This window comes from Erpetoichthys calabaricus, chromosome 11 (genome assembly GCF_900747795.2).
Source record: "Erpetoichthys calabaricus chromosome 11, fErpCal1.3, whole genome shotgun sequence".
NCBI lineage: Eukaryota > Metazoa > Chordata > Cladistia > Polypteriformes > Polypteridae > Erpetoichthys > Erpetoichthys calabaricus.
In genome coordinates this window covers 11,551,699-11,576,413 of record NC_041404.2, presented here as the reverse complement: position 1 = coordinate 11,576,413, position 24,715 = coordinate 11,551,699, and the positions used below count along the sequence as shown (strand labels likewise).

Sequence of the window (24,715 nt, the reverse complement as noted above, 5' to 3'; positions counted from 1 at the left end):
GCGTGTCCCAATGTACGTCTGGTGCGCGCGCGGAGTTGGGGGGCGCGTGCACGCATTGTGACCAGCCCCATGCCTTTAAGCACCACTAGAGGTCAGTATTTCACCCTTTTACCCAATAACCAAGGCCATGCTCTTATTTAGAAAGGTCTCCGCGCTCCGTGAGAATGTTCTGTCAAATTGTAACGGACGTACAGTTCTACTTAAAATGTAATATTGAAGTAACGAGATCGGCAAGTAATCTTTCCTATCCTAATGGACGAGTCTGGGTTTGTTATTTGATTTTCAGAGCTACTAAGTCCCAATATGGAGCAAGAGATAGGCAGCATTGTAAATAGCTGGTACTCTGTATGCAAGACTAGACGGATCAAGATGTCAGGTCCATATATTTTTACTATTGTCTTGTATTAGACTGGTGTTTTTGTCTTATTTAATAATTAAATATGTATTCATTAACTTATGAAAGTGTGCCCCGTACTACTGAATTTCTACATGATGTTTTCTATAATTTTCTGGTTAGATAGATAGATAGATAGATAGATAGATAGATAGATAGATAGATAGATAGATAGATAGATAGATAGATAGATAGATAGATAGATAGATACTTTATTAATCCCAGGGGGAAATTCACAGTGAGAGAGCATTTGATGTATTGTTAGAAAATATTCTTTTGCAGTTTATTGTGAGATTTATTAAAAGTACTAAAGTAATTTTGCATCAGTCAAATCAATGTGTCAGTGCCAGCAAGCAAAAGCCACATAATACTGTATGTAGAATATCCAAGATTTTTTTTTTTTGCCTGTAGAATTTCCAAGATTGTTTTAATTTATTTGTCACACATGCAGTTGTATAATACAATGAAGTGAAATGTTATTGTGGCAAAAACAGCCCTGGCACTGATCATAAAACAAAATATAACAATATCTGTAATGTATATCCATCCATCCATCCATTATCCAACCCGCTATATCCTAACTACAGGGTCACGGGGGTCTGCTGGAGCCAATCTCAGCCAACACAGGGCGCAAGGCAGGAAACAAACCCTGGGCAGGGTGCCAGCCCACCGCAGGTAATGTACACGTTAGATGTAAAAACCTTTGTCATGGTATAATAAAGATAAAGTGTTTAAAGTTTGTATGTTGTGAGGAAAAAACGTCTGCTCCACATCTCAGTCCTGGCCACATGGCTGCGGAGGTGTTTGCCTGTAAAAGTTTATGTCGCCAGTAAAATATGTCAGCCGTTATCCACTTTGCCGTGGACCTGCACCACTTGGTGTAGACGTCCTGCTGGCTTGGCAGTGTTGTCCTGATGATACATTCAGTACACTGAATCATTTTTTTGTAGGGTTTTGCACTCTTAGGAGTTGCAGCTACCAAACCAGACAGCAATGGAACCAGTGAGCACAGACCCTACAGTAGCACTAAAGAATGGTTTAGTATGGCAGGGGAAATTTTCAATTGCTTTAATGGCCTGAGATGATACAGGCAGCGTCATTAGTCCATGTCAGGTCCTCAGAAATATGCTCTAGCTGCTGACTGTCTCCACCGGAGACCTATACATCCTAACTGGGGTGTAGTTCCTCTGCCTCTTCTGCCTGAAGTCCCCAGTCATCTTCTTGGTTTTGGACACATTCAGGTTCAAGTTGTTATGTTAGATTGACACCACCAAGAAAGTGCCTCCACCTTGTCCAGGTAGGCAGACTCATTGTCATGGCGGACCAAGCTTTCCCCGTACCTAGTCATGTGCACATTTCACAATTGTGTCAGAGTTTTGCATACATCTACAATTGTGAGTGTATAGGGAATACAGCGGGGGACTCAGGACACAACATTGTTATGTACGATGGTGATGGAGGTGACACAGCCAACTCTCACCCTCTGTGCTCTGCCAGTCAGGAAGTTCAAAACCCAATCCCAGGTCTCTGAACTTAGTGGCAAGCCTGTGGGGGACTATAGTATTAAAGATTGTAGTATAGTCAATGAACAACAGCCCTGCATAGTTCCCCTTGTTGACGTCCAGGTGAGAAATGACAGAATGGAGGATGTAAGAGATGGCATCGATTATACTTCTATTAGATCTACAAGTATACGAACACTGAAAGAAGTCAAGTGAGTAGGAAGAGCTGAACACACAAAGTCCTTTAAACACTTCATCCCCAGTGATGTCAGTGCTGCAGGGCATTAGTTGTTGGATAAGTTGGAGCAAAGGGACACTAGTGGATCTCACGTATATGGGCCAATGACAGGGTGAAAACAGAAGTGAACACTGGGGTGAGCTGGTCAGCGCCGGACTTTAGGACCACTTAACTTCAGGTATGCCATTACTAGCAAAGAAACATTGTAATTCATTTAGAAAGAATGTTTGGGATGCTTCCAGTAAAATCAGTCAGATCTTTGTGGAATTTTCACTACATAATATTGTCCCATGTCCAACACTGTCTGATAGAGCAACGCAAATATGTTCACCCTACGTGGTCTTCATTTAAGACAGTCCCAAAGAATATCACCCATCGAGGCTGGGGCTAAATGATGTTGTTTATAAGTATGGTTCAGTCATTGATATGTTTTGAATAATTTTAAACTAGAAAGATGTGTACAATGCACAATTTTAAGATTTAAAAAATGAAAATGTAAGTTTGCTGTTGCTATCTTTAGCCTTCCATGCACCTTAATAAAAGGAAAAAGTGTCTGTGTGTCTGTCTTGTTGCTATGTCTCCGTCATTCCAACAGATGACGCATTGCATACATTTTCAGTAATAAAATGCGTTGCATTTGTCATTCCAGTAGATGCTGTGTCAAAAACATTAACATCGCTTTTACAAATCCCATTCCAATTAGCATATAACAGAGACATTCACATTGCATTTGTCATTTTGACAGATACAGTGCATCCGGAAAGTATTCCCAGCGCATCACTTTTTCCACATTTTGTTATGTTACAGCCTTATTCCAAAATGGATTAAATTCATTTTTTTCCTCAGAATTCTACACACAACACCCCATAATGACAACGTGAAAAAGTTTACTTGAGGTTTTTGCAAATTTATTAAAAGTAAAAAAACTGAGAAATCACATGTACATGTACAAAAGTGATGCGCTGTGAATACTTTCCGGATGCACTGTAGATAGATAGATAGATAGATAGATAGATAGATAGATAGATAGATAGATAGATAGATAGATAGATAGATAGATAGATAGATGTGAAAGGCACTATATAATAGATAGATAGATAGATAGATAGATAGATAGATAGATAGATAGATAGATAGATAGATAGATAGATAGATAGATAGATAGATAGATAGATAGATAGATAGATAGACTTAATTAAAACTTTACAGAGGCTCAAGAGAAAACTATATATACTACCATTTAATTAGCAGGGACATTCCTTACATCTCACATAAAATGGATGGCAAGTAATCACACCTTCACATGTCCACCTCTTGACAGATGTTTGTAGTGTAACCTCTCAGAACTTTCTTAGGTGGTGTAAGTGCCAAATGGGATGGGCATCCGAGGGGAAAGTTCCTTACCTCGATGGGATGCCCCAGGTGGATGGATAGGCTCCCATGGGTGTGTTTTCAGTAACTTTCCTGGCCAGGGTAAAATGGACAAGGAAGGACTGTCTCTGGGGCTGTTTATTCCCCCAGCACACTAGATAGCAGAGGCCCCATTCTTACTCACCTTGGTACATGTAGTCTCGGGGTGTGTGGCTGTCACCAGAGGGAGCTATAAGAAAGGGGCACATGGTCGAAAGACGTTCTGCTTGACCCAGAAGTGCTGCCAGGCTGTTGTCATTTGACACCGGAGGTACTCCTGGGTCCTGAGATAAAAGGAGCCACCTGGCCTCATCCAGGTGAGCTGAGTCGGGAGGATGGGGACAGAGCTTGCCTGGAGGAGAGACAGAGTATTTATTATGGAGGAAAGGATGTGAAAGGAGTATTGAACCCTGTGCAAGGGATTGCATTTAATAAAATCACTTTTATTGAAGCCTTTTGACTGTGTGACTGCACTTGTGTTCTAGGTTTGAGGAGCTGCAGCTTCCTGTAACATCCACAGTGGGCACTTCCCTTCTCAGGTGTTTTGTCAATTTAAGCCCAAAACCCCTCTGTGGTGCTTGACAGTGAACCGTAGCACCTTGCAGCAGCCCCCTCAGGCCTCACCCCCCACTTAACTCTCCCCTCTGCTGAGTGAGTTGCTGAAGTATTTGTTGAAATGGTCGAGGTTGACTCTGCTTGCTTGGTGATGTTAGCCTCCAGCTTCTTTCAGCTTTAACCTGTAATCCCCAAAACCAAAAGGGCTCTCCATAAGGAGTGGCCTGCAGCCTACTTCCATTGGGAGATTCCATGTCTGCCACCCCTTCTGTTGGACTTCAAGAATGAGTGCTTGGTTCTTGCCACACTTCCTTTTATTCCCCCATCATCTCCACTCACGACAAACTCAGCTTAAAGAGCACCACTGGTTTTATGACAGTAGACCACAGAACTATATCTGACCTGAGCGTTGAGATGGTAATCTCCACTGGGAATTTTAGTTATTTCTTTACATCCACTCCCATCTCCCAGTCAGCAGCTGACGCAACAACCCTTGTGCTGGTTGATGTTCTGCAAGAGATTTCACCTGGCTTAAGAACTCTGATGAAGCAGGGCCCTTTAGTTTTGGTGTTATTTATCCTCTTCTTCCTCTCCTCCTCCAAGCCTGCAGCAACTTCACCCAAGATCTGGTCATGCCTCCACCTGAACCTCTTGTTGTCAGCAAGGATGAACTGGCAGGTTGATGGTATACATTTGAGGCTTCACAATGGGAGCGACTCGGACTCTCTGTCAGCCCCCCATCAATGTGGATTTGTTGGTGTGGGTGAGACATCATACATGCAACATAACAGGAGCTCGATTCGACTGTCCGCCATGTTCCACATGTCCTTTCAAGATCTTCCTTGGATGTCATTTAAGCTACTCATTTGTGCTATTGTGTTTGAACATTTATTATTTAAATAAAGCATTGTTTATTAAAACGTTAGAAAATGAATGGAAAATATATATCTTTGTAGGCCTATATGATATATATATATATATATATATATATATATATATATATATATATATATATATATATATATATATATATCCATCCATCCATCCATTTTCCAACCCGCTGAATCCAAACAGGGTCACGGGGGTCCGCTGGAGCCAATCCCAGCCAACACAGGGCACAAGGCAGGGAACCAATCCCGGGCAGGGTGCCAACCCACCGCAGGACACACACAAACACACCCACACACCAAGCACACACTAGGGCCAATTTAGAATTGCCAATCCACCTAACCAGCATGTCTGTGGACTGTGGGAGGAAACCGGAGCGCCCGGAGGAAACCCACGCAGACACGGGGAGAACATGCAAACTCCACGCAGGGAGGACCCGGGAATCGAACCCAGGTCCCCAGGTCTCCCAACTGCGAGGCAGCAGCGCCACCCACTGCGCCACCGTGCCGCCCATATATATATATATATATATATATATATAGTAATTCTGAAGACATGTTTCTGAAGAAGGATTTATTTATGTATGTATTCCTTCATGTATTTATGCGTTTGTTTTATTTTATGTTTCTTCCAATAAGCACGCAGACTTCGCGAAGGGGAGTCTTCTACATGCTTTCTGCTCGGATACAAATAGTCGTAAGTATTGTTTCCGGGGAGAGTTCTGCAGCGTGACACTCATCCGCTTTGGAAGGCGGGTCTTCCGGTTTGGAGTCGGCGTCTCGCACGCGCGCGGATGGCATTGTAGTTGTTGACTGATGCACTCAAGGTAAGGTAGCATCATTTTTTTTTACTAGTAGCGGACTAGCGTTTATTATGACATTAGTTAAGAATACATGAAACATGTAAATGGTTTGCTTTTAAAGTAACAGTGCTGGCAGAAGAGAATGCTGCCTTACATTTTGTAACAGTCTAGTTGTACGTTTCTTCCAATGGATTGTTTCTGATGTAAAAGACGTGTTGACATTTACATGTCTTGGTACCTAACGCAGAGTACTCAGCGTTTCTAAAAGTGGTAACTGATCTTCTGGACGTTTTTATTGTTTCAGTGTATCCTTTCGATGCAGCTGATGTGGCACTTGAACAGTCTGACTGACCTCATCTTACCGACCACGCTGCGAATCCTGAAGCCGTGGTTTAAGAGAAGGGCATCCAACACATTTTCCCCAGTCAGCCTTTTCACCACCAGCTGTGGAGGTTCAATGGCGAAGACCAAATTCGAGTATGTACGAAAATTTGAGACTGACGACACCTGCCTAAGGAACTGCTGGATTGTGGTTCGATTAGATGGGAGAAATTTCCACAAGTGAGCTCATCGTTTACTTATAATATAAGACAAGCATGAATCCTAGTTTATGGAGGGTACTGTTTATAATTAGAATGTAATGTTTGGGGCAAATAAATATTTTTCTTCGATATACCCAACTGCTTCACAGTTTTTAAAATTACAAATCAAACAATTCAAATGTGATTCAAGAGCACATTGCAGACTTTAATATAAGGATAATTGCATTCATTTCCGTCACAGCATGTCAAATTTCAACACCTTTTCTGCATGGTCTCCTCATTTCAGGGAACCATGATGTTTGTGATTTATTCAGATGTGTTTCATTACTTCATTATTTCTACCCATTAAAGTCAGTACTTGCATTGTTCAGCATGAGGACAAAATATGTACCAATGGAAGTCAAAGAAGACATTATGAGGCTGAAAAACAAAAATAAAACCATTAGATAAGTAAAACCTTTAAGTTTACCAAAAATCAACTGTCTGGAAGTGTCACTAAGAAGAAAGAATGCAATGGTGAGCTCAGTAATTACAAAGGGACTGGTAGGCCAAGAAAGACCTGTACTGCGGATGACAGAAGAGTCCTCACTATGGTAAAGATAAACAGATCAGAAACAGTCTTCAGGAGGTAGATGTGTATGTGTCAGAAAATACTTCATGAACAGAAACACAGAGGCCACAAAAACAGGATAGCTAGATTTGTGAAAAAGTACTTAAAGAGCCTTTGGAATTCTAAAAAAATATCTTGTGGAAAAATGAAGCTGTGTCAGAGTGATGGTAAGACCAAATTGTAGAGATGAAAAGGAACTGCCCAAGATCCAAAGCATACCAGGTCATCTGTTCAGCATGGTGCTTATAGCTTGGGCATGTATGGCTGCCACAGGTACTGGCACACTTATCTTCATTGATGATTTAACTGCTCACAGTAGTTGCACAATGAATTCTGAGGTGTATAGAAAGTTCCATTAAATGCCTCCAAACTCATTGGACGGTGCTTCATACTACAACAAGTTTATGACCCCAAACATACTGCTAAGGCAACACAGGTGTTTATCAAAGCTAAAAAATGAAAAAATCTTGACAGCCAAGCCAGTCACCTTATTTAAATCCAACAGGGCATGCCTTTCATATGCTGAAGAGAAAACCTAAGGGGACAAGCCACTGAAACAAGGAGGAGCTGAAGATGGCTGCATTAGAGGCTTGGCAGAGCATCACCAGTAAAGATCCTGAGCACCTGGTGATGTCTGTGAATCGCAGACTCGAAGCAGTCACTACATGCTAGGGGTATGCAACAAAGTACTAAATGTGACTGCTTTAATATACCAACCATTGCTATGTCCCAAACATTACGATTCCCTGAAATGGAGGACCTTGCATAAAACGTGTTACATTTTGGTCACACCATGTAGAAATTATAAGAAAAAGCCTTTAAATGAAAGTCTACAGTGTGCACTTTAATCATGTCTGAATTGTAACTTTTAGTGGTGGAGCAGAGGGGTAAATCAAGGAAAAACGTGTCCTTGTATCAAACATTATGGACGGCTCAACAGTTTATATTTTCATCACATATTATCAATGGTATGTTTGTTGTGTAATGTTTTGATGGAAGCAGCGAACAAAGAGCCTTGTCATTGAAGGATCTGCAGTTAGCGATGCAAAGTGAGGAGTCATCAGTGTTCCAAGGTTATTGGTAATTAAATAAAGCCCATGCCTTCCTTTCAATGCTGAAGAATTTGTTCTACTGTTTTCACTTGCTGCTCTTGTGATCTTTATACTTGTTCTCTAGGTTTGCAGAGGACCACAAATTTAAAAAGCCTAATGATGATCGTGCCATCCACCTTATGACACGGTGTGCTCAGGCTGTAATGGAGTGTTTAGAAGACATTGTGGTTGCTTATGGACAAAGTGATGAGTACAGTTTTGTTTTCAAGAAGGAGTCTAACTGGTTTAAAAGAAGAGCGAGGTAGGAATGTTTTGTATTTCATTCATTTGGCATGCATGTTCACGTAGTGTTCATGTATGTCTATAACGATAGTAAGCATCCTTCTTGGCACTCCTGAGTTTTGGGTCAAGTCCTGGGGCCTCATGTATAACACCGTGTGTTGAACTCGCACTATAACATGGCATAAGCACAAAAGCGGAAATGGTTGTATGCACAAAAAAATCCAGATGCATAAATCAGTGTGAACGCCAACTTCCACGTTCTTCCACTACATAAATCCCAGTCAGTGTGAAAAGTAACGCACGTGTACGCACTTGCTGTCCCGCCCCGTCTCCTCCCAGAATTACGCCTCTTTGAATATGCAAATCAATATAAATAGCCCTTAAGCTCAGCCTTCTGTGAAAAGACAATTGCAAAAGCACAAGGGAAAATAGAAGAATTTCAGTGAATGCCAAATGGAGGCAAAGAAAAACGTACTATTTGTTGGTTTAAACAGTGGTATAAACAACAAAAGGAAGTTGATCGAGTGACATAGCGTGTCAGAGAAACTCGAAAGCTCAAGTTTCCAAAGTCGCACAGTGCCCGAAAATAAAAAAAGTTGTCAGAGATCAAAGTCGCAGTGAAAAGGCGAGTCGTAGCCCACCATCTGAGTGTCACATGAAAGCTTATTAGGGTACAGAGAAAAAAAAAAAGGCACACAGTGGGGGGAAAAAAGCACAAAATGTCAACTTTAATCTCAAAATTTCCACTTTAATCACGTAGTTTTATTTTGTCATTAAAGTAGAACATCATCATCCTTCATCTTAAAATGGTTTAATTTACTAGTTTCTCAATCCCATCGTAACTAAAGTAGCATGTTAAATGCTTTGTTCTGTGTTTGATCTTCTATGTGCTCTATGTGTGTGAATCACTACGTGCTTCCGGGCTTTCTCTTTCTCTGACAGGAAACAGAATCCATTACATTTGTAATATTACATCTCTCTGAATAATTAAAATACTAAGATGTATACGTGATACATTTTCATGATGATAGGAATTAAAGCATGTTATTAAACATGGGAACACAGTGGCGCAGTAATTGTTCATGTCTCACACGAGATGCTTGCAGCGTCATGTGCAACCTTCGATGAAATACTTTATTGTAGCAGTACTGTCTCTTTCAAACGTACTAACCCCCAATTCCTGTCCTTACTTTTCTTTCTCCAAATACCCAATCGCCACACAATCAGCTCTGTAATAGACGTGAAGCCATCTGTAAGCTTAGAACGCTGATTCTTCAAAACTTTTAAGGAACATTGAAATAGCTTCGTAATATGTGTTGAATTATTCTATCCATCTATCCTTCCAGTGTCGCACCAGCAAGAATATAGCGCAAGCCAGGAACAATCCGTGAACGGGGCACCAGCTATTCTTTGGCTATTCCCTGGGCTTATATTGCTACAGGTTAATTACAATCGGATGCCTTAAACTAATAAACAATATGCAGGTAGTTTCAGTGTATATGATAAAGCCGCGTCAGGGATGTTGATCTAAATAAGAAAGGGTAACCACACAGGAACAGTAGCACTGCTTTGACGCTGGGTGGCGCCAGTTTGCAAAACCGAGCGGAGAATTTGCGTACGCCAAGGTTGGAGCTACCGTGAAAATGTGCGTGGCTTTACTCCAAGTTTAGGTTTTATATATCGCGATTTGAGCGTGGAAACGTTCGTACACAACATTTTTGTGCATACACACTGTTTATACATGGGGCCCCCTGGTCTGGATTTGGTCTTTGTGGAGTTTTCACACTGTTCCCTTTGCAGTTTTCCTCCCCCGTCCAGAATATGTGCATGTTAGGTTAACTTATCTTGAGTTAGTGTACCTTGCTAGATTGGCAGCCTTTCCAGCGTTAATCCCTGCCATTTGGCCAGTGCTTCCATGATAGGCATCGGTTCCCCACAACCCTCACCTGGTTAGGCAGGTTAAAAAAAAATAGATGGATGGTTTTTCAGTTCTTTTCAGTTCATTGACATACCTTAGAGCAGGGGTAGGCAACGTCGGTCCTGGAGTGCCACAGTATGTGCAGGTTTTTGTTCCAACCCAGTTCCTTAACGAGAACTCAATTATTGCTGATGAAGCACATATTGCTTAAGTGACATTTTAATGCTTCATTTTAGTGGTCTCGCTTGTTAAGGTTCTCCAACCTTAATTGCTTATTTCAATCTTAAACTGCTGCATTCAGTGTTTTAATTGCTCCTTATTAGCAATAAGATGTAAAAGACAAAGCAGCCAGCAGTTCTCCAGCTAGCTTTTTTCCAATTACATCTGTGTGTGTTCATCATGCACGGTTTGATTTAATAAAACACTTAATAGAAAAATGTGACAGACTGAAAATGATCTGTTTTAGGCTTCAAATCATTTGGATGATATCCTTGGAAAGAAAAAAAATCTACGATGTAAAAGCCTTACATTGCACAGACTAACAAGCCATAAAATTAAATAAGGTCTGAGATTGGCAATGATTGGTTTCTAATTAAGCAATTGGGTTGAATGAAAACCTGTAGCCACTGCGGCTCACCAGGACCGACATTGCCTACCCCTGTTTTACATCTTATTGCTAATAAGGAGCAATTAAAACACTGAATGCAGCAGTTTAAGATTGAAATAAGCAATTAAGGTTGGAGAACCTTAACAAGCGAGACCACTAAAATGAAGCATTAAAATGTCACTTAAGCAATATGTGCTTCATCAGCAATAATTGAGTTCTCGTTAAGGAACTGGGTTGGAACAAAAACCTGCACATACTGTGGCACTCCAGCACCGACGTTGCCTACCCCTGCCTTAGAGCACAGTGACAAGTAATTATTGCTACTTCCACTGTCTCAGAAGTGTAAACAATAGCGGCAGCTTTACAGTACATTGTAATATTGTGCAACAATCACTGATTACTAAACAACAAAGCGATAAGTTACAATATTGTCTCTTTTTTTAAAAGAATTCACAATCAGATGCAGCACATGGTTATATAATGAAATTAACTTTTAGAATGCTTACCTTATGGTTTCCCAGAAAGAGCAGCATTCAGTTTTTCATATTGTGCACCCCACTCCAGCAAGTTTCAGATTTAAGCTAGCATTTTGTCTTTAATTTAGATTCTGTTTCTGGGTATTAGAGGAATAAGCTTGGTAATCTAGTATGTGTTTCCTTTATGAATAAAGTGGGTTTTTTATTTTTTTATTTTCAATTTTTGTTCTTTATTTTGACTTATACAATTTCTTGGACTAGGAATTTGTTAGTTTTCGTATACCCCTTGGGGTCAGTGCACGGGGCCAGCTATGGTACAGCGCCCCTTGAGCAATTGCAAGTTAAGGGTCTTGCTCAGGGGTCCAGCAGAGTAGGATCCCTTTTGGCAATAACAGGAATTCAAACTGGCAACCATCTGGAACCTTAGCCTCAGAGCAACCACTCCGCCCCATTTGCAAATAGCAAATGAAATGAGACAAAGCATTATTACCCTTAGAAGTGTGGGCCTTTGATTATTTTTGCAACTTCTGTAAATGAAAGTGTCAGTGAGTATAGTGGTGTCCTAAAAAATCCAAAGGCAATTGGAAACTGAAAAAAACTGATAGGAAGAGATCTGGTAGACCCAAAGCCACAACCCAATCAGAAGTTAAGTTTCTGAGGGTCACCAGCTTGTGTGACAGGCACCTCACAGCACAACAGCTTCAAGCACAGCTTAACAGTGGTTGGGAAAAAAAGTAAGTCTCAGTTTATACTGTGAAGAGGAAGAGATGCTGTAGGTTTGACGGGGTGAGTGAGAGTAAGAAAGCCATTCCTTAAAGGATAAAACAGGGCCTTGAAATACTAGCTGTGGACTACTGCAGACTGGAAGAAAGTCTTATGGACCAATGAATCAAGATTTGAAAACTTCGGTTCATCACACAGGATGTTTGTATGCCATGGAGTTGGTGAAAAGATGGCTCCCCAGTGTGTGACATCAGCTCTCAAGCCTGGAGGAGGAAGTGTGATGGCCTGGGGTTCTTTTGGTGGGGGCAGAGTTGGTGACTTGCACAGAGTGACTGGCATTCTGACTCAAAAGGGTTACCAGAGCTTGGTTGTTATATCAGCAAAAGGTGGCTACTTTCATTAATCAAAAATTATAATAAACTTTCTTACACTTAATGATTTCTGGACTTATTTTTTTATTTGCTATTGCTTATTTGTTCTATGCCTTGATTTCATGAAACATTAAAGTCATGCACTTTTAAAACTGACATGTTCTAAAACCTTTGACTGGTAGTGTACATTGAACTTAAAAATGAAATTAAAACTATTCAGTTCAGCCCTAATGATGCATAGAACATGTAGGATTTTTAGTCAACTGTAATAGATTTTCTATTTGTCCCAACTGAGAAATTGAGCTTTTTTGATTCTCTACCTTGGTTGCTGTGTCAAAGATAAAGTCTAATATAAGTTCTAAATGTTTGCATGAGACGTTCTCCATAATCATTTAACATGTACCTTGGATTAACATGAACATGTGCTTTAAATGCTCCTGTCAAGGCTATTGTCCCCTGATTAAAGCCACTATTAGCACTTATTTGTGTGTTTCTTTTCTTTGTTCCTAGCAAGTTCATGACACACGTGGCTTCTCATTTTTCTTCAAGCTATGTTTTTTACTGGAAGGACTATTTTCATGACCAGGAGCTGCTTTACCCACCAGGGTTTGATGGAAGAGTAATTTTGTACCCAAGTGATCAGAACCTCCGAGACTATCTGAGCTGGAGACAGGCTGATTGTGAGTAACATCTGAGCTTTAATTTACAAACAATCAGCTGATGAGTTTTTCATCATTTTCTAAAGCTAATGTCAGATGGTGTGACTTCTAGTTGTTGGGTGTGTTAGATTGCTGATCTCTTTGCCGGACAGTGTCAGTTTACACAAGTGATTTTGACGAACACACCTTAAACTTCTTCCTTGGTCACATGTACAATACATTTCAGTCATTATTTTGTCTTTAAAGATTGCTATTGTGCCCACAGTTTAGAGAGTGCAGATGCAATGTGGTTCTCCATCTTGAAGCAAAGAGAAATTACATCTGAATGAAGAATCATTGCTAGTGTCTACTTTGTGCCCAAGAGCTGAGTAAAGCCTCCTGCAACTCGCTTAATAACAACATTCTGCTGAATTTCAATACAAATTGTGACAGAAATAGCAAACTGTTAACCTAAAGCAACATCATATAATTTGAATGATCACAGATCAGCATGTGATTTTACTGTATCATTTTGGTTTTGAAAGTTTGAGCACTGTCCTTTTATTTAAAAAAAAAAAAAAAAAAAGAGGTACTTGGTTATTTAAATTACATATTGTATGAACAAGGTTTTCAAATACTTATTTATAATTTTTTTTGTTTGCATTTAAACAACCGTTTTTTTCTTTTACTTGATATTTAGACTTCATTTTGATTTGTTTGAGCTTGTGCATCTTGTACTGAGATACCTACTGCTGTTTTCATTGTTTGTCAGCATTAGGCAGTGCAATCTAAATACAAATCTGAGATTTTTTTTAAGTAATTAATTATTTTAACTAAATCTTAAATGGTATAATGTAATGTGGTAGTTTATTTGAACATATCTAATAATGCATCAAATCATCATATGCTTTTTTTCAAGTTTTATAAAATGAAGACTGCAATGTTTTTCCCAGACCAGTTTGATTCATGTGCGTGTTATAAATCAAACTGGTCTGCTGCTTTCAGTTTTACATGCAGAGCATAAAACTAAAGAGGACTCGGCTTGTACTTTTTTTGTTGTGCATGTTGTATTTTTTTTTTTTTTTCTGCTCAGTATTTTTTGGCTATATGATCATCCTGAAATTAACATGATGTTCAGCACAGTTTCTCAGGGACAGTAGTGTGTGTTTATTTTCATTCCAGTCTAGCGATTGATCGCAAATCACTTGTGGCATCTTACTGAAATTTCAGCTTATGAGTAGCGAAAAATAAAATGTGTTTACAGTTGATGCAGAGGGATACTTGTCCATTTTTTTTAAACAAATGTACTTCATTGTTAGTAAACTGTAGCGTCTTTTTGTTGAGATTCTTTGTTCCCTCTGGCTGATATGAGGTGGGATAAAACAGTCTGTTTATTCTATATAACTCTCATCACAGAGCTTATCTTTAAAAGGTGCTTTAAAAAGCAAACAATTATGCAGTCAATATAACATAATTTGTTAAGTGATAAGTTAAAGGAAATTAATTCTAGATAAAGTGACATGGGTATACGCTGACTGTATAGTAGAATCGTCATAAGAACAGTATTGCTGAAATACTGTTTAGAATGCAGTAGAAAAAGAGATGAGGTTTTATTTGTGATTTGAACGTAGCGGCCATAAAGCTAAATGAAAAAAAGGAGAGCATGCAGCTTGTGCCTACAATTTAATACATCAAGCACATGACAGAAAGCAGTCTTGTACTGCCTCTTGTGACATATTTATACTTTCCCATGAAGGAAATAGAAAGTTCATTGATAATTATAATCTATATACATTTCTTCCTTGTGTCGAGACTCCTCTTAAAATGTAAGTTTAAACAAATGGTTAAGTATGGGTTCAAACTAATGTGTGTTCTGCTCCAAAATGCAATGTAGCTAAGTATTTGCATTTTTGCTGATAGCATCTTCACAGAAATTTTTAGTGCTTTTTTAAATATTTAAAATTCACATTTTATGGTTAACACTAAGAATATTTGAAATCATTAGTTAGTTGAATGCACAAGACGAGATTCATTCCAATATTTGTGAAGTTTTCAGCCTTTTAGTAAACCGCTGTTGTTGACTGATGGACTTTTACCCCCTGGTGCAATGTAAATTGTCTCTACTTGCGTTCCAAAGAGCAAGAAAATAAGATTTTTTAATGTCTTTAATTAATGGTCAGAACCTAAGGGTTCCTGAAACTGCATTAGGTGGTCATGGTACTGATTCCGTACCTTATTAACGCTTTCTATTAATTGTCCAACTCTGTACCTACTTTCACAGAACAAGGATGGATACTGTAACCCTTAAGTGATACATTTTGTAAACCTGGCTTTCCTGAATGAGGTTATGAGAAGTAAGTCCTAACCCAGTAACAGTGGATTTAAGAAAGGGGTTCACCCCATACCAGGACTACAGGTGCTGCTTAGCAAACATAGCAGAACTTCATTTGTTTAGCAATGCACCTTGGGGAAAAAAGCATATTTGGAATATAGCACCTATAATAAAACCAACCATATAGTTTCTACAGTGAGCCTGCATATCTCTAACATAATAACAAGTACATTTCATATCAACAGTATATTGTGCCAGGTTCTACTGTGAAAATTCCACAGAAATGAGAAATTATTACTAATTACTATTACTAAATTTTGTGAAGATTGAAGGTTTCCATCTGTATTACTATACCTTAAAATTGCATCTACTCTCAGTGACTCTTACTTAACCAAAATAGTCTACTGTTGCAACATTGTTTAGAGTTTCTTAAAAATATGCAACCTGTGGTAAAAGATTTACCTTCTTGTTGCAATTTAATTCATAATTTATCGTTGCCTTGGTAAAACAAGCACGTAGTCTGTAATGTAAGCCTTGTCATGTAATGGCTTTTAGTAGCTCAAGCTTTCATTATGTAGAAAGTGCTGCTTAGAATTGCTTTGAGGCAGCTTGTGGTAGGTTTCTTTTTTCCCATCATTACTAAAACATTCCATTTCAACATTCAGATGCTCTTAGTATCTTGTTGTTTTTGCCTGAGCAGGTCCCACTTTTTCTTTGAACTCCTTCATTTCATGTTATTGTCACTGGAGCTCTCTGGCTCTTTAGGTATTGTAGTCTCTCCACTAAAGGCCTTTTAAATTGTCAGTTAGCTGTTGTGTTATTCTTTTCAGGTCACGTAAATAACCTTTACAACACTGTCTTCTGGAACCTTGTGCTAAAGGGAGGATTAACAAACACACAGGCTGAGGAAAGACTGAGGGTAAATACTTCATTTTATTTTGTTACTTGAAAGTTGATTTAATTGAAGACACTCGATTTATAGCATGATGTCATTTCTCTGAACTAATTTAGTAATTGCTTTGTTATTAGTGGTAAGTGTGGCAATTATACAAACACCAGATAATGTTAAGCCCAAAGCCACTTACAGGAGCAGATTTTTGCTCTTTATGCTTGCATATTGGCAAGTGCAGCCCCTTCCAGCTTGGCAAATGTTGCCGATTCAGCAGTCCTTTGGTCATGTCCTAGGATGCTTTGCCAAAGTCCAGTCCTTTTCATGAGTAACTGCTGTAGCTACTAGTTTTCATTTTAGCTGTTTACCTATCTCAATGTTTGAACATGTTTTTTTTAAAAATCCTTATTGTAAATGTTTGTTTTGATGCTACTTCATTGTGTATTGACATGCATAATTACAGCACAGAATTTACTGTGCCTGGAATGTAGTTCTCATTTTTTAAATTCTGTTTACGTCTTTTCGATGAGATTTTGCTGTCTGCTTTCAATTTTCTGAAATAAGCTTTAGAAACAGACATATGAAGGGAGATTGGATTTCTTCTCTGCTTGGATATTTATTTTAATGGTTGCCTGATTTTTGTTTTTAATATGATCAGCACTACTAAGCCCCTCTTAAGTATTTAACTTAATATAATACAGTACAGGGCGACACGGTGGCGCAGTGGGTAGCGCTGCTGCCTCGCAGTTGGGAGACCTGGGGACCCGGGTTCACTTCCTGGGCCCTCCCTGCGTGGAGTATGCATGTTCTCCCCGTGTCTGCGTGGGTTTCCTCCCACAGTCCAAAGACATGCAGGTTAGGTGGATTGGCGATTCTAAATTGGCCCTAGTGTGTGCTTGGTGTGTGGGTGTGTTTGTGTGTGTCCTGCGGTGGGTTGGCACCCTGCCCGGGATTGGTTCCTGCCTTGTGCCCTGTGTTGGCTGGGATTGGCTCCAGCAGACCCCCGTGACCCTGTGTTCGGATTCAACGGGTTGGAAAATGGATGGATGGATAATACAGTACTTTAAAACCCATGAAGTTCCAGATCAGGGTCTCAGGAGCCAGTGCCTATCCTGACATCACTGGGCATGAGGCTGAAAAGTTTGCCAGTCCATTCCAGAACCAACTGATGCATACATCAGCACTCGCACTCACAAACTGCCAATTTAGGGTAGTTGGTTAATTTTGCACACTCAGCATGGAAAGCCATAGGCACAATGGGAGATGATGATGAATCCAATGAGGCAAAAGCATTAATCAGTGCCTAACCACGCCACCCTCTTTAATAGTTTAGTGTTACAGACTCTATTTAGTTATTATACTGAAAAATATTAAACATTCAACAAGCTGTATCAGTTTGAAATTGACCTAGAATTAGTCTTATCAGTTTGGACAAAGCAAGTGACAGCACATGGGTTCACTAATTAAACTTTCAAACTTTAGTGATTCTGTAAGATGTCCTTGTATACTGGTAAGTTTGAAATGCCACATCCATTATTAAGACCGCGTCTGCTCACAACATTTCTCCAATATTAACTTCTTTACTCTGGCTGCCTGCCAGTTTTCGAATTGATTTTAAAATCTTGTTGCTAGTTTTTAAATCTTTACATGGGCTTGCTCCTGCATATTTATATGAATTGTGTGCTTTACACCAGCCGTCCAGAGTACTTGGATCTTCTGGTCAGTTGTCTCTTGTTGTCCCTCGTACCAAGTGTAAAACTAAGGGGGACAGGGCTTTTGCAGCTGCTGCTCCTCGCCTGTGGAACTCTTTACCTCATCATATAAAGGAGTCGTCTACAATTGAACTGTTCAAAACAAGATTAAAGACTCATTTCTATTCACTTGTTTTCTGTGACGTTCAGTAATACTGATAGTTTCCTCATTGTGATTATGTAACCTTACTTCTATTTATTATTTATTCTATTTATGTTCATTTATTTTATTTCTGTGTGTTATTTATGTTAATTGTACGTTTTTGTTTTTCTTCTATTATTGTAAAGCACTTTGGCCACAGCATTCCTATATTGTTTTAAATGTTTTCTATAAATAAATTGACATTGACATGTATGCCTGGGTGACAAATGCAAACCAGCAGCATCATATGAATGTAAAGGCATGACATGGTACCTGACTAATGAGCTCCATAAAAAGGAAATTATTAAATTTAATATGCACAAACAAATAACTAAATGTGTCATGAAATGTTTTTGTTGCTAATTTCTTTATTTGTGTAATCATTTTTTTTTATTCCAGTGGCCACCATGTGCTACATGAAAGACACCTAAAAATGAAAAGTGGCATTCGGACCCATCAAAGTTGAGAGGGTGGGCTCTAGCGATTAGTGTTTTTACTGTTTTTTTTTTTTTTTTATTTTTATTGGTGAATCAAAAACATTACACACTAGAGCCCACCCTCTCAACTTTTGGTACTGACAATGACATTTTTTGCTGATATAAAATAAATAAGCAGCAAAAACATAAATTTCATGAAAATTTCTATTATATATGCTCACCTAGTATTTTGTTTTTTTTATTTATGGTCACGTTTCACAATACATTTATTTATATGCATATTTATTTAATTTGGCCCAAAATATTCCTCCATAATCAGCCTTCCTAAAACCTTGGGGTTGTCAGAAATCGCAAGAAGAATCATTATATAAATTTTGTTTTGTAAAAAATGTAAGGGTAAAAGCCTATTGACGTATGGCCTTATTAATGCATGATTAATAGGGAGAGTTTATGGTATTTGAGAAGCGTGCGTGTGTAATGAAAGGTGAAAAGTTACATTTTGTGACATTCCTGTTGACCTTGTGCCTCGTCTAACAAACCTCAAGTAGCATCACGTATTTACTGAATTTTATGTCTAAGTTGGTTAATTTTGATAGTTTATTCTACTTTGTATTTTGAACCTCATCAACTAAATCTTTATAATGAAACCAATAGTAATTCTTTCTTGTTCAGCGTCTGTGATTCTGTGTCTCTGAGCATCATAAGGAAATGACACTGATTAGAACTTCAAATAAAGACTGTTAAACAATATGGATAACTGGTTTCTTTCTTTTATCAGGGCACTCTTTCATCTGATAAAAATGAGATTTTGTTTTCTGAGTTCAGCATAAACTACAACAATGAGCCTTTGATGTACAGAAAAGGCACTGTGCTTGTTTGGACAAAGGTAAAACAATTTTGTTGTTTTTTTGACATTTCCTTCACAGAGGTAGAAAGTACATAAAGCCATTTTGAGTGTGCTGTCTGCCAGCTCTCGATTGGCTATTCAGTTTTAACTTTGGGATTTGTGAATTAGATAGATATAGATACTTTATTAATCCCAATGGGAAATTCACAATTAAACTATATTTGACAGAGGATTGTTTTTTTTTTTTTATGGAAGTGGTGATTGTACTCTTTACATCCACCTTAATAAAAGGATAAGTGTCTGTATGTCAGCCTGGTTGCTATGTCTGTGTCATGACAAAAAAAAAATAGCACCTCACATACATTTTTGGTAAAATGCATTGCATTTGTCATTCCAATAGATGGTGTGTCAAAGACACTGCTTTTACAAATCCCATACCAAATGGCATATAACAGAGACGTATGCGTTGCAACATTTTCACTGAGGTCTATGTTGAGTACTTAGATTTCAACCTATCTTAGATGGGCACCACAGCTAGTTTAAGCTAAAGACAGAAGTCATTCCTGTGTATTGATTTACCAAACTTTGCTTTTTGTAGGAGGTTGAGACTAGAACAAAAAATGCCAAAGGTTCAGGGGAGGAGAAGGGGAATGACATTGTGGTTGAGAAAAGTGTGAAGAAGGCAACACCACTGCATTGTGACCTTATTGGAGACAAGTTTTGGGAGGAGCACCCAGATATTTTAATGGATCACTGACAACACAAGACTTCATTATTTTATTTTTTTTTTATTCTGAGTAACCTCTTTGGCATTCCAAAACTTCCAGCAGAGAATATGCATACGGTATCTTGAATTGCAGGCTTCAAATGTGTGCTTTGGACGCCATTGTTGGATGATGCTGTGAAGAAATCAATGTCTCTGCAAAAGATGCCGTCTTGATAGCTGTCAGCCTTGAGAGATTATTTCTTGAAACCTTTCTTGCACAATTTTACAAATGAATACAATTCTTCAGACTGAACTGTTTCAAAGCTGATTGTCACCAGTCCAGATTTTTATAAGCTGTCAAAAAGGTTACTTTTGATTTTGATCTTCTGGTGTTGAACTGAACACGGTTTGTGCTTTGCTATTTGGGAACCACGCAAGTTAAGATTCGTAGTGCTGCAGGGGCCAGGAGAGAGACTGGAGACCTGGGAAAAGTGGGTGAGCTCTGGAGAAGATTACAGTTCGTCATGAATTAAACAAGTCTCCAGGCGTCAGTGCTGCACTATCCTGGTGATTGGAGTTATTACAGTCGATGGGGGGGATTGGGATTCTCCTTTAATTATACAACACATTACGTTGCACTGCTGTCAGATTTCTGTTTGTTTGTATTTCAGCATATCTCCTTGAGTTGACATCCTCAATTATGAATTCTGCATCAATCCTTGTCACTAGCTGCTGTCTAGCTAGCTGACTGTATTAGTCTACCTCTTTCCAGCCCAAGGCCGCCTGCCTGTCTCAAACGGCCGAGGAGCCTTCACATTCACTGGACATTGACGTGGGCTGCTCTGTCCACAACAGGAATGTGTTTTTATTGTTAACTATTGCAAGGCTTTTTTGAAACTTTTATACATTTTTTTTTTTTTTTATTTAAACCTGTTATTAGCACACAATGCTTACTTGTTTGTTCTTTTGGCTTACTTATTAATACTGACTTTCACATCTTTTGTCATAACTGACTGCCACTGTGAGAGTCTAATAATTCTGAGGTAGAAGAAATACATCAATCAGCTGAAAGCTACTAAACCTTCCATCCGTCCATTGTCCAATCCGCTGAATCCGAACACAGGGTCACGGGGGGTCTGCTGGAGCCAATCCCAGCCAACACAGGGCACAAGGCAGGGAACCAATCCCGGGCAGGGTGCCAACCCACCGCAGGACACACACAAACACACCCACACACCAAGCACACACTAGGGCCAATTTAGAATCGCCAATCCACCTAACCTGCATGTCTTTGGACTGTGGGAGGAAACTGGAGTGCCCGGAGGAAACCCACGCAGACACGGGGAGAACATGCAAACTCCACGCAGGGTGGACCCGGGAAGCGAACCTGGGTCTCCCAACTGCGAGGCAGCAGCGCTACCCACTGCGCCACCATGCCGCCCGCTACTAAACCTTCCTTGATCATAAATGTAACTCTGTAACCCCAGAATTGTGGGTTCTGATTTCATGCAAAATGAATTTCTGTGCTTGCAGTTTAGAAGTGGGGGGTGAAAATAAGAAAAGGTGAGATGTTCACGCTGGCTTAGGAGTTTGAGTGCATAGCAATTCATTGTGCTGGTGGGACTTGATATAACAGAGTTGGCAGGCTGTGTCAGACACACTGGGGAAGCACCTTGGGACAGGGTTTTATTTTAATAGAAATTAGCTTATATTGGGGCAAGGAATGTGGAAAAAATGAAAATGAGAGACTGGCTGTTAAAAATATAACATCCCACAGAGGTAGGGGTTGATTTGTTTCAAGCGCTTTTTTGTAAAACTTGAGTTGTGTGTATGGAATGTTATTTGATTTTAATAAAATCAATACAATTAAAATATATATCATCCGCAAACCCAACTTTATTCAGTTCAGGGTCACATTGGGGCCTATCCTGACAACATCAAGCACAGGGCTGGAAAAAGCCCCTAACGGTGCCAGCCCATTGCAGTGCCCACCCGCCCACTCAGTTGTTGCAGAATGCAGCTACCCATCGCATATTTGGGGTTATGGAAAGACCCCACAGACACAGGAAGAACCTGTAAGCTCAACATCGACAATGACCCGGCTCTAGATTTGAACCCCCAGGAGCCTTGACACATTAGTGCTACTCACTGCAGGGCCGTGCCCCTCTCTTACATGTGCCATGCTAAATGAAACATGGAAAAGGCCCAAGTCAGCAACCCTTCTGACAAGATGCCATGATTGCTTTATCAGCCTTAAACTTAAAGATTGCACCAATTGACCATACTGTTGTGCAAGTGTCCCTTTTCGGAAGTGTTGCGTCTGCTCCTTGCATTAGCGTTGTAAGTAAGACTTGTTATGAAATGATTCTGCAATCAATCAGGAAGGTTAGTTTATCAGATTAGAGCAGAAATGTTAAAAGCAACCACAACACCCCGTGGCTGTCCATGATGTGCTTGGTCCATATATGTATTTTGACATAGGGATCCCAGTCAGGGGGGCGGTTGAAGTCCCTTTAATAGAACAGTTCCAAATGGTTGATCGTAGGTGGAGTTGTGATTCAGCCAGCATGTCCCCCCACCCCCTTTAAATGAAGCCCTGGCTGTGACACTGGCTATTGCTTTTCATACTTGAGTCCTCTATGACTTCTTGCCCACCCTGGTTGTATTAAAACTCCTCTCATTCTCCTGCGTTCCTCCAAGTACTTTGGATTTCTCCCACTGCCCCCTAGACATTACCTGTTAATTTATCTTAATGGGGATTTCAGGAGTGGGCACTGCCATGGTAGACTGGCTGATTACTGCCTTGCACCCATTTCTGTCAGGGTGGGTAGGCTTCTGACCCCCCAAAACCCTGAACTGGATTTACTGGGTTTGAGAATATTGCAACGCCTGCCTGAATACTGGTTTTCTACCTGACTGGAGTGCTTCCCACTGTCTGAAGACATGTTCGTGTTTTAGTTGGCCCAGTATGAATAGGCCTCCCAATTCACTGGCTCTCTTTCCAGAATTGGTTCCTGCTCTGTACCCCCTGTTGCCGTGTTAGTAGGCTCAGTGCTGCCAGTTCAGGACGTGGTTGTTGTAGTACAGTGCATCTGGAAAGTATTCCCAGCGCTTCATCACTTTTTCCACATTTTGTTCTGTTACAGCCTTATTCCAAAATGCATTAAATTCATTTTTTTCCTCAGAATTCTGCACACAACACCCCATAATGACAATGTGAAAAAAGTTTACTTGAGATTTTTGCAAATTTCTTGCAATCCGGGGGTCCTGTTAGAGCTCCGGTGTTGTCTAAACACTGAACTCTTGCTCTTGTACTATGGAATATAAAATAAAATAAATGGAGAGTACTGTCAGGTAGGACATGTCTGTCTTGAGTAGACGAGTCCCATCACACACAGGTAGCAAACAAGAGCCTTCTGACGGGCATCACACAGAGCAGCCACTTTTCTCAACCCGTTCTGCACTTAGATATTGCCACCCTGCTCTGAAACGTGCCTTCTGGATGCCAGTTCTCTTTAAACTTTGCTGTCTTCTCAGTAGCACTGGTGCACGCTCACCCCAATCAGGAGCCTGGCTAAAGTAAAATTTTAGTTTTTATTGTTATTTAGGTCCCATCCCAGGATGATATCGTAGTAACACCAATGACAGATGTGTGTATTGAGCAATAATAAACTGTGTGCTGGGGCGGCACGGTGGCGCAGTGGGTAGCACTGCTGCCTCGCAGTAAGGAGATCCAGGTTCGCTTCCCGGGTCCTCCCTGCGTGGAGTTTGCATGTTCTCCCCGTGTCTGGGTAGATTTCCTCCCACAGTCCAAAGACATGCAGGTTAGGTGTATTGGCGATTCTAAATTGTCCCCAGTGTGTGCCCTGCGGTGGGCTGGCACCCTGCCCAGGCTTTGTTTCCTGCCTTGCGCCCTGTGTTGGCTGGGATTGGCTCCAGCAGACCCCTGTGACCCTGTAGTTAGGATATAGTGGGTTGGATAATGGATGGATGGATGAAACTGCGTGCTGGGAGAGTCCAATAAGACTGAAGACTTCACTGCCATTTTTACAGACCACAGAAAACAATAAATGTGAACTGAGAAGCAAGACATGGCTAGCCTCCCGCTGGCCCAGCCTGAACACTTCAGTATCGTGGCGTCACCCGTCGCTGCCCAACTCTTCATGGTGATCAGGTGGTGGGGCCACAATATATCTGCTTCCCATAAAAGTCTTTGTCGTCCTCCTTGTTTGATTTGCTTTCCTTCTTTGCCAAATGGGCTGCTGCCATCTTAGCGACCTGTGAAGTGCTTGCAGACCGCTGGTCTTCTCCATCGCCTGGCCGTGAAGAGCTCTCTGCACTCTGCTGCTGCCCTGGCTTCTCATTAACTTGGTGATTCATACACATTCCACCTTTTATTTTGGTATGGACCCTCACCATTTTCATTTGGTGTTCCAGGTGGTCCGGAGATTCAATTAGAGGGGCACAGACTGCTGGGTACCCCGGGTATTTTAAGTCAAGTGACCATCCATACACAGTATTGTAACATATGGTGATACCAAAAAATGTTCCTTGGGACTCTGGAGTGACATATACACAAACACAGGCCAAGTGTATGACAGGT

At 40.2% G+C, this 24,715-nt stretch overlaps 1 protein-coding gene across 3 annotated transcripts; it reads left to right on the top strand.

Annotated features, from left to right (window-relative positions):
- The first annotated feature begins 135 nt into the window (after nucleotides 1-135).
- On the top strand, nucleotides 136-21,515 carry thg1l (tRNA-histidine guanylyltransferase 1-like). Of its 3 annotated transcripts, XM_028812671.2 has the most exons (8): nucleotides 136-376; nucleotides 5,626-5,813; nucleotides 6,094-6,350; nucleotides 8,118-8,294; nucleotides 12,881-13,050; nucleotides 16,171-16,259; nucleotides 19,338-19,445; nucleotides 20,005-20,765. In XM_028812671.2, exons 3-8 carry the CDS (start codon nucleotides 6,106-6,108, stop codon nucleotides 20,161-20,163), a joined length of 948 nt encoding a protein of 315 aa, XP_028668504.1. In that variant the 5' UTR covers nucleotides 136-376; nucleotides 5,626-5,813; nucleotides 6,094-6,105; the 3' UTR covers nucleotides 20,164-20,765. The 3 variants fall into 3 exon arrangements, with proteins under 3 accessions (XP_028668504.1, XP_028668505.1, XP_028668506.1); XM_028812672.2 differs by lacking the exon at nucleotides 136-376 and having other exon boundaries at nucleotides 5,554-5,813; nucleotides 6,112-6,350; XM_028812673.2 differs by lacking the exons at nucleotides 136-376; nucleotides 5,626-5,813; nucleotides 6,094-6,350 and having other exon boundaries at nucleotides 8,228-8,294; nucleotides 12,976-13,050; nucleotides 20,005-21,515.
- Nucleotides 21,516-24,715: the final 3,200 nt, after the last annotated feature.

Excerpts from the sequence above, each read along its gene's own strand:
- thg1l (XM_028812671.2), top strand. The coding sequence starts at position 6,106 with ATGCAGCTGATGTGGCACTTGAACAGTCTGACTGACCTCATCTTACCG. Across the intron at positions 8,295-12,880 it reads TGGTTTAAAAGAAGAGCGAG|CAAGTTCATGACACACGTGG; the intron begins GTAGGAATGTTT and ends CTTTGTTCCTAG. Across the intron at positions 16,260-19,337 it reads AGGCTGAGGAAAGACTGAGG|GGCACTCTTTCATCTGATAA; the intron begins GTAAATACTTCA and ends TTCTTTTATCAG.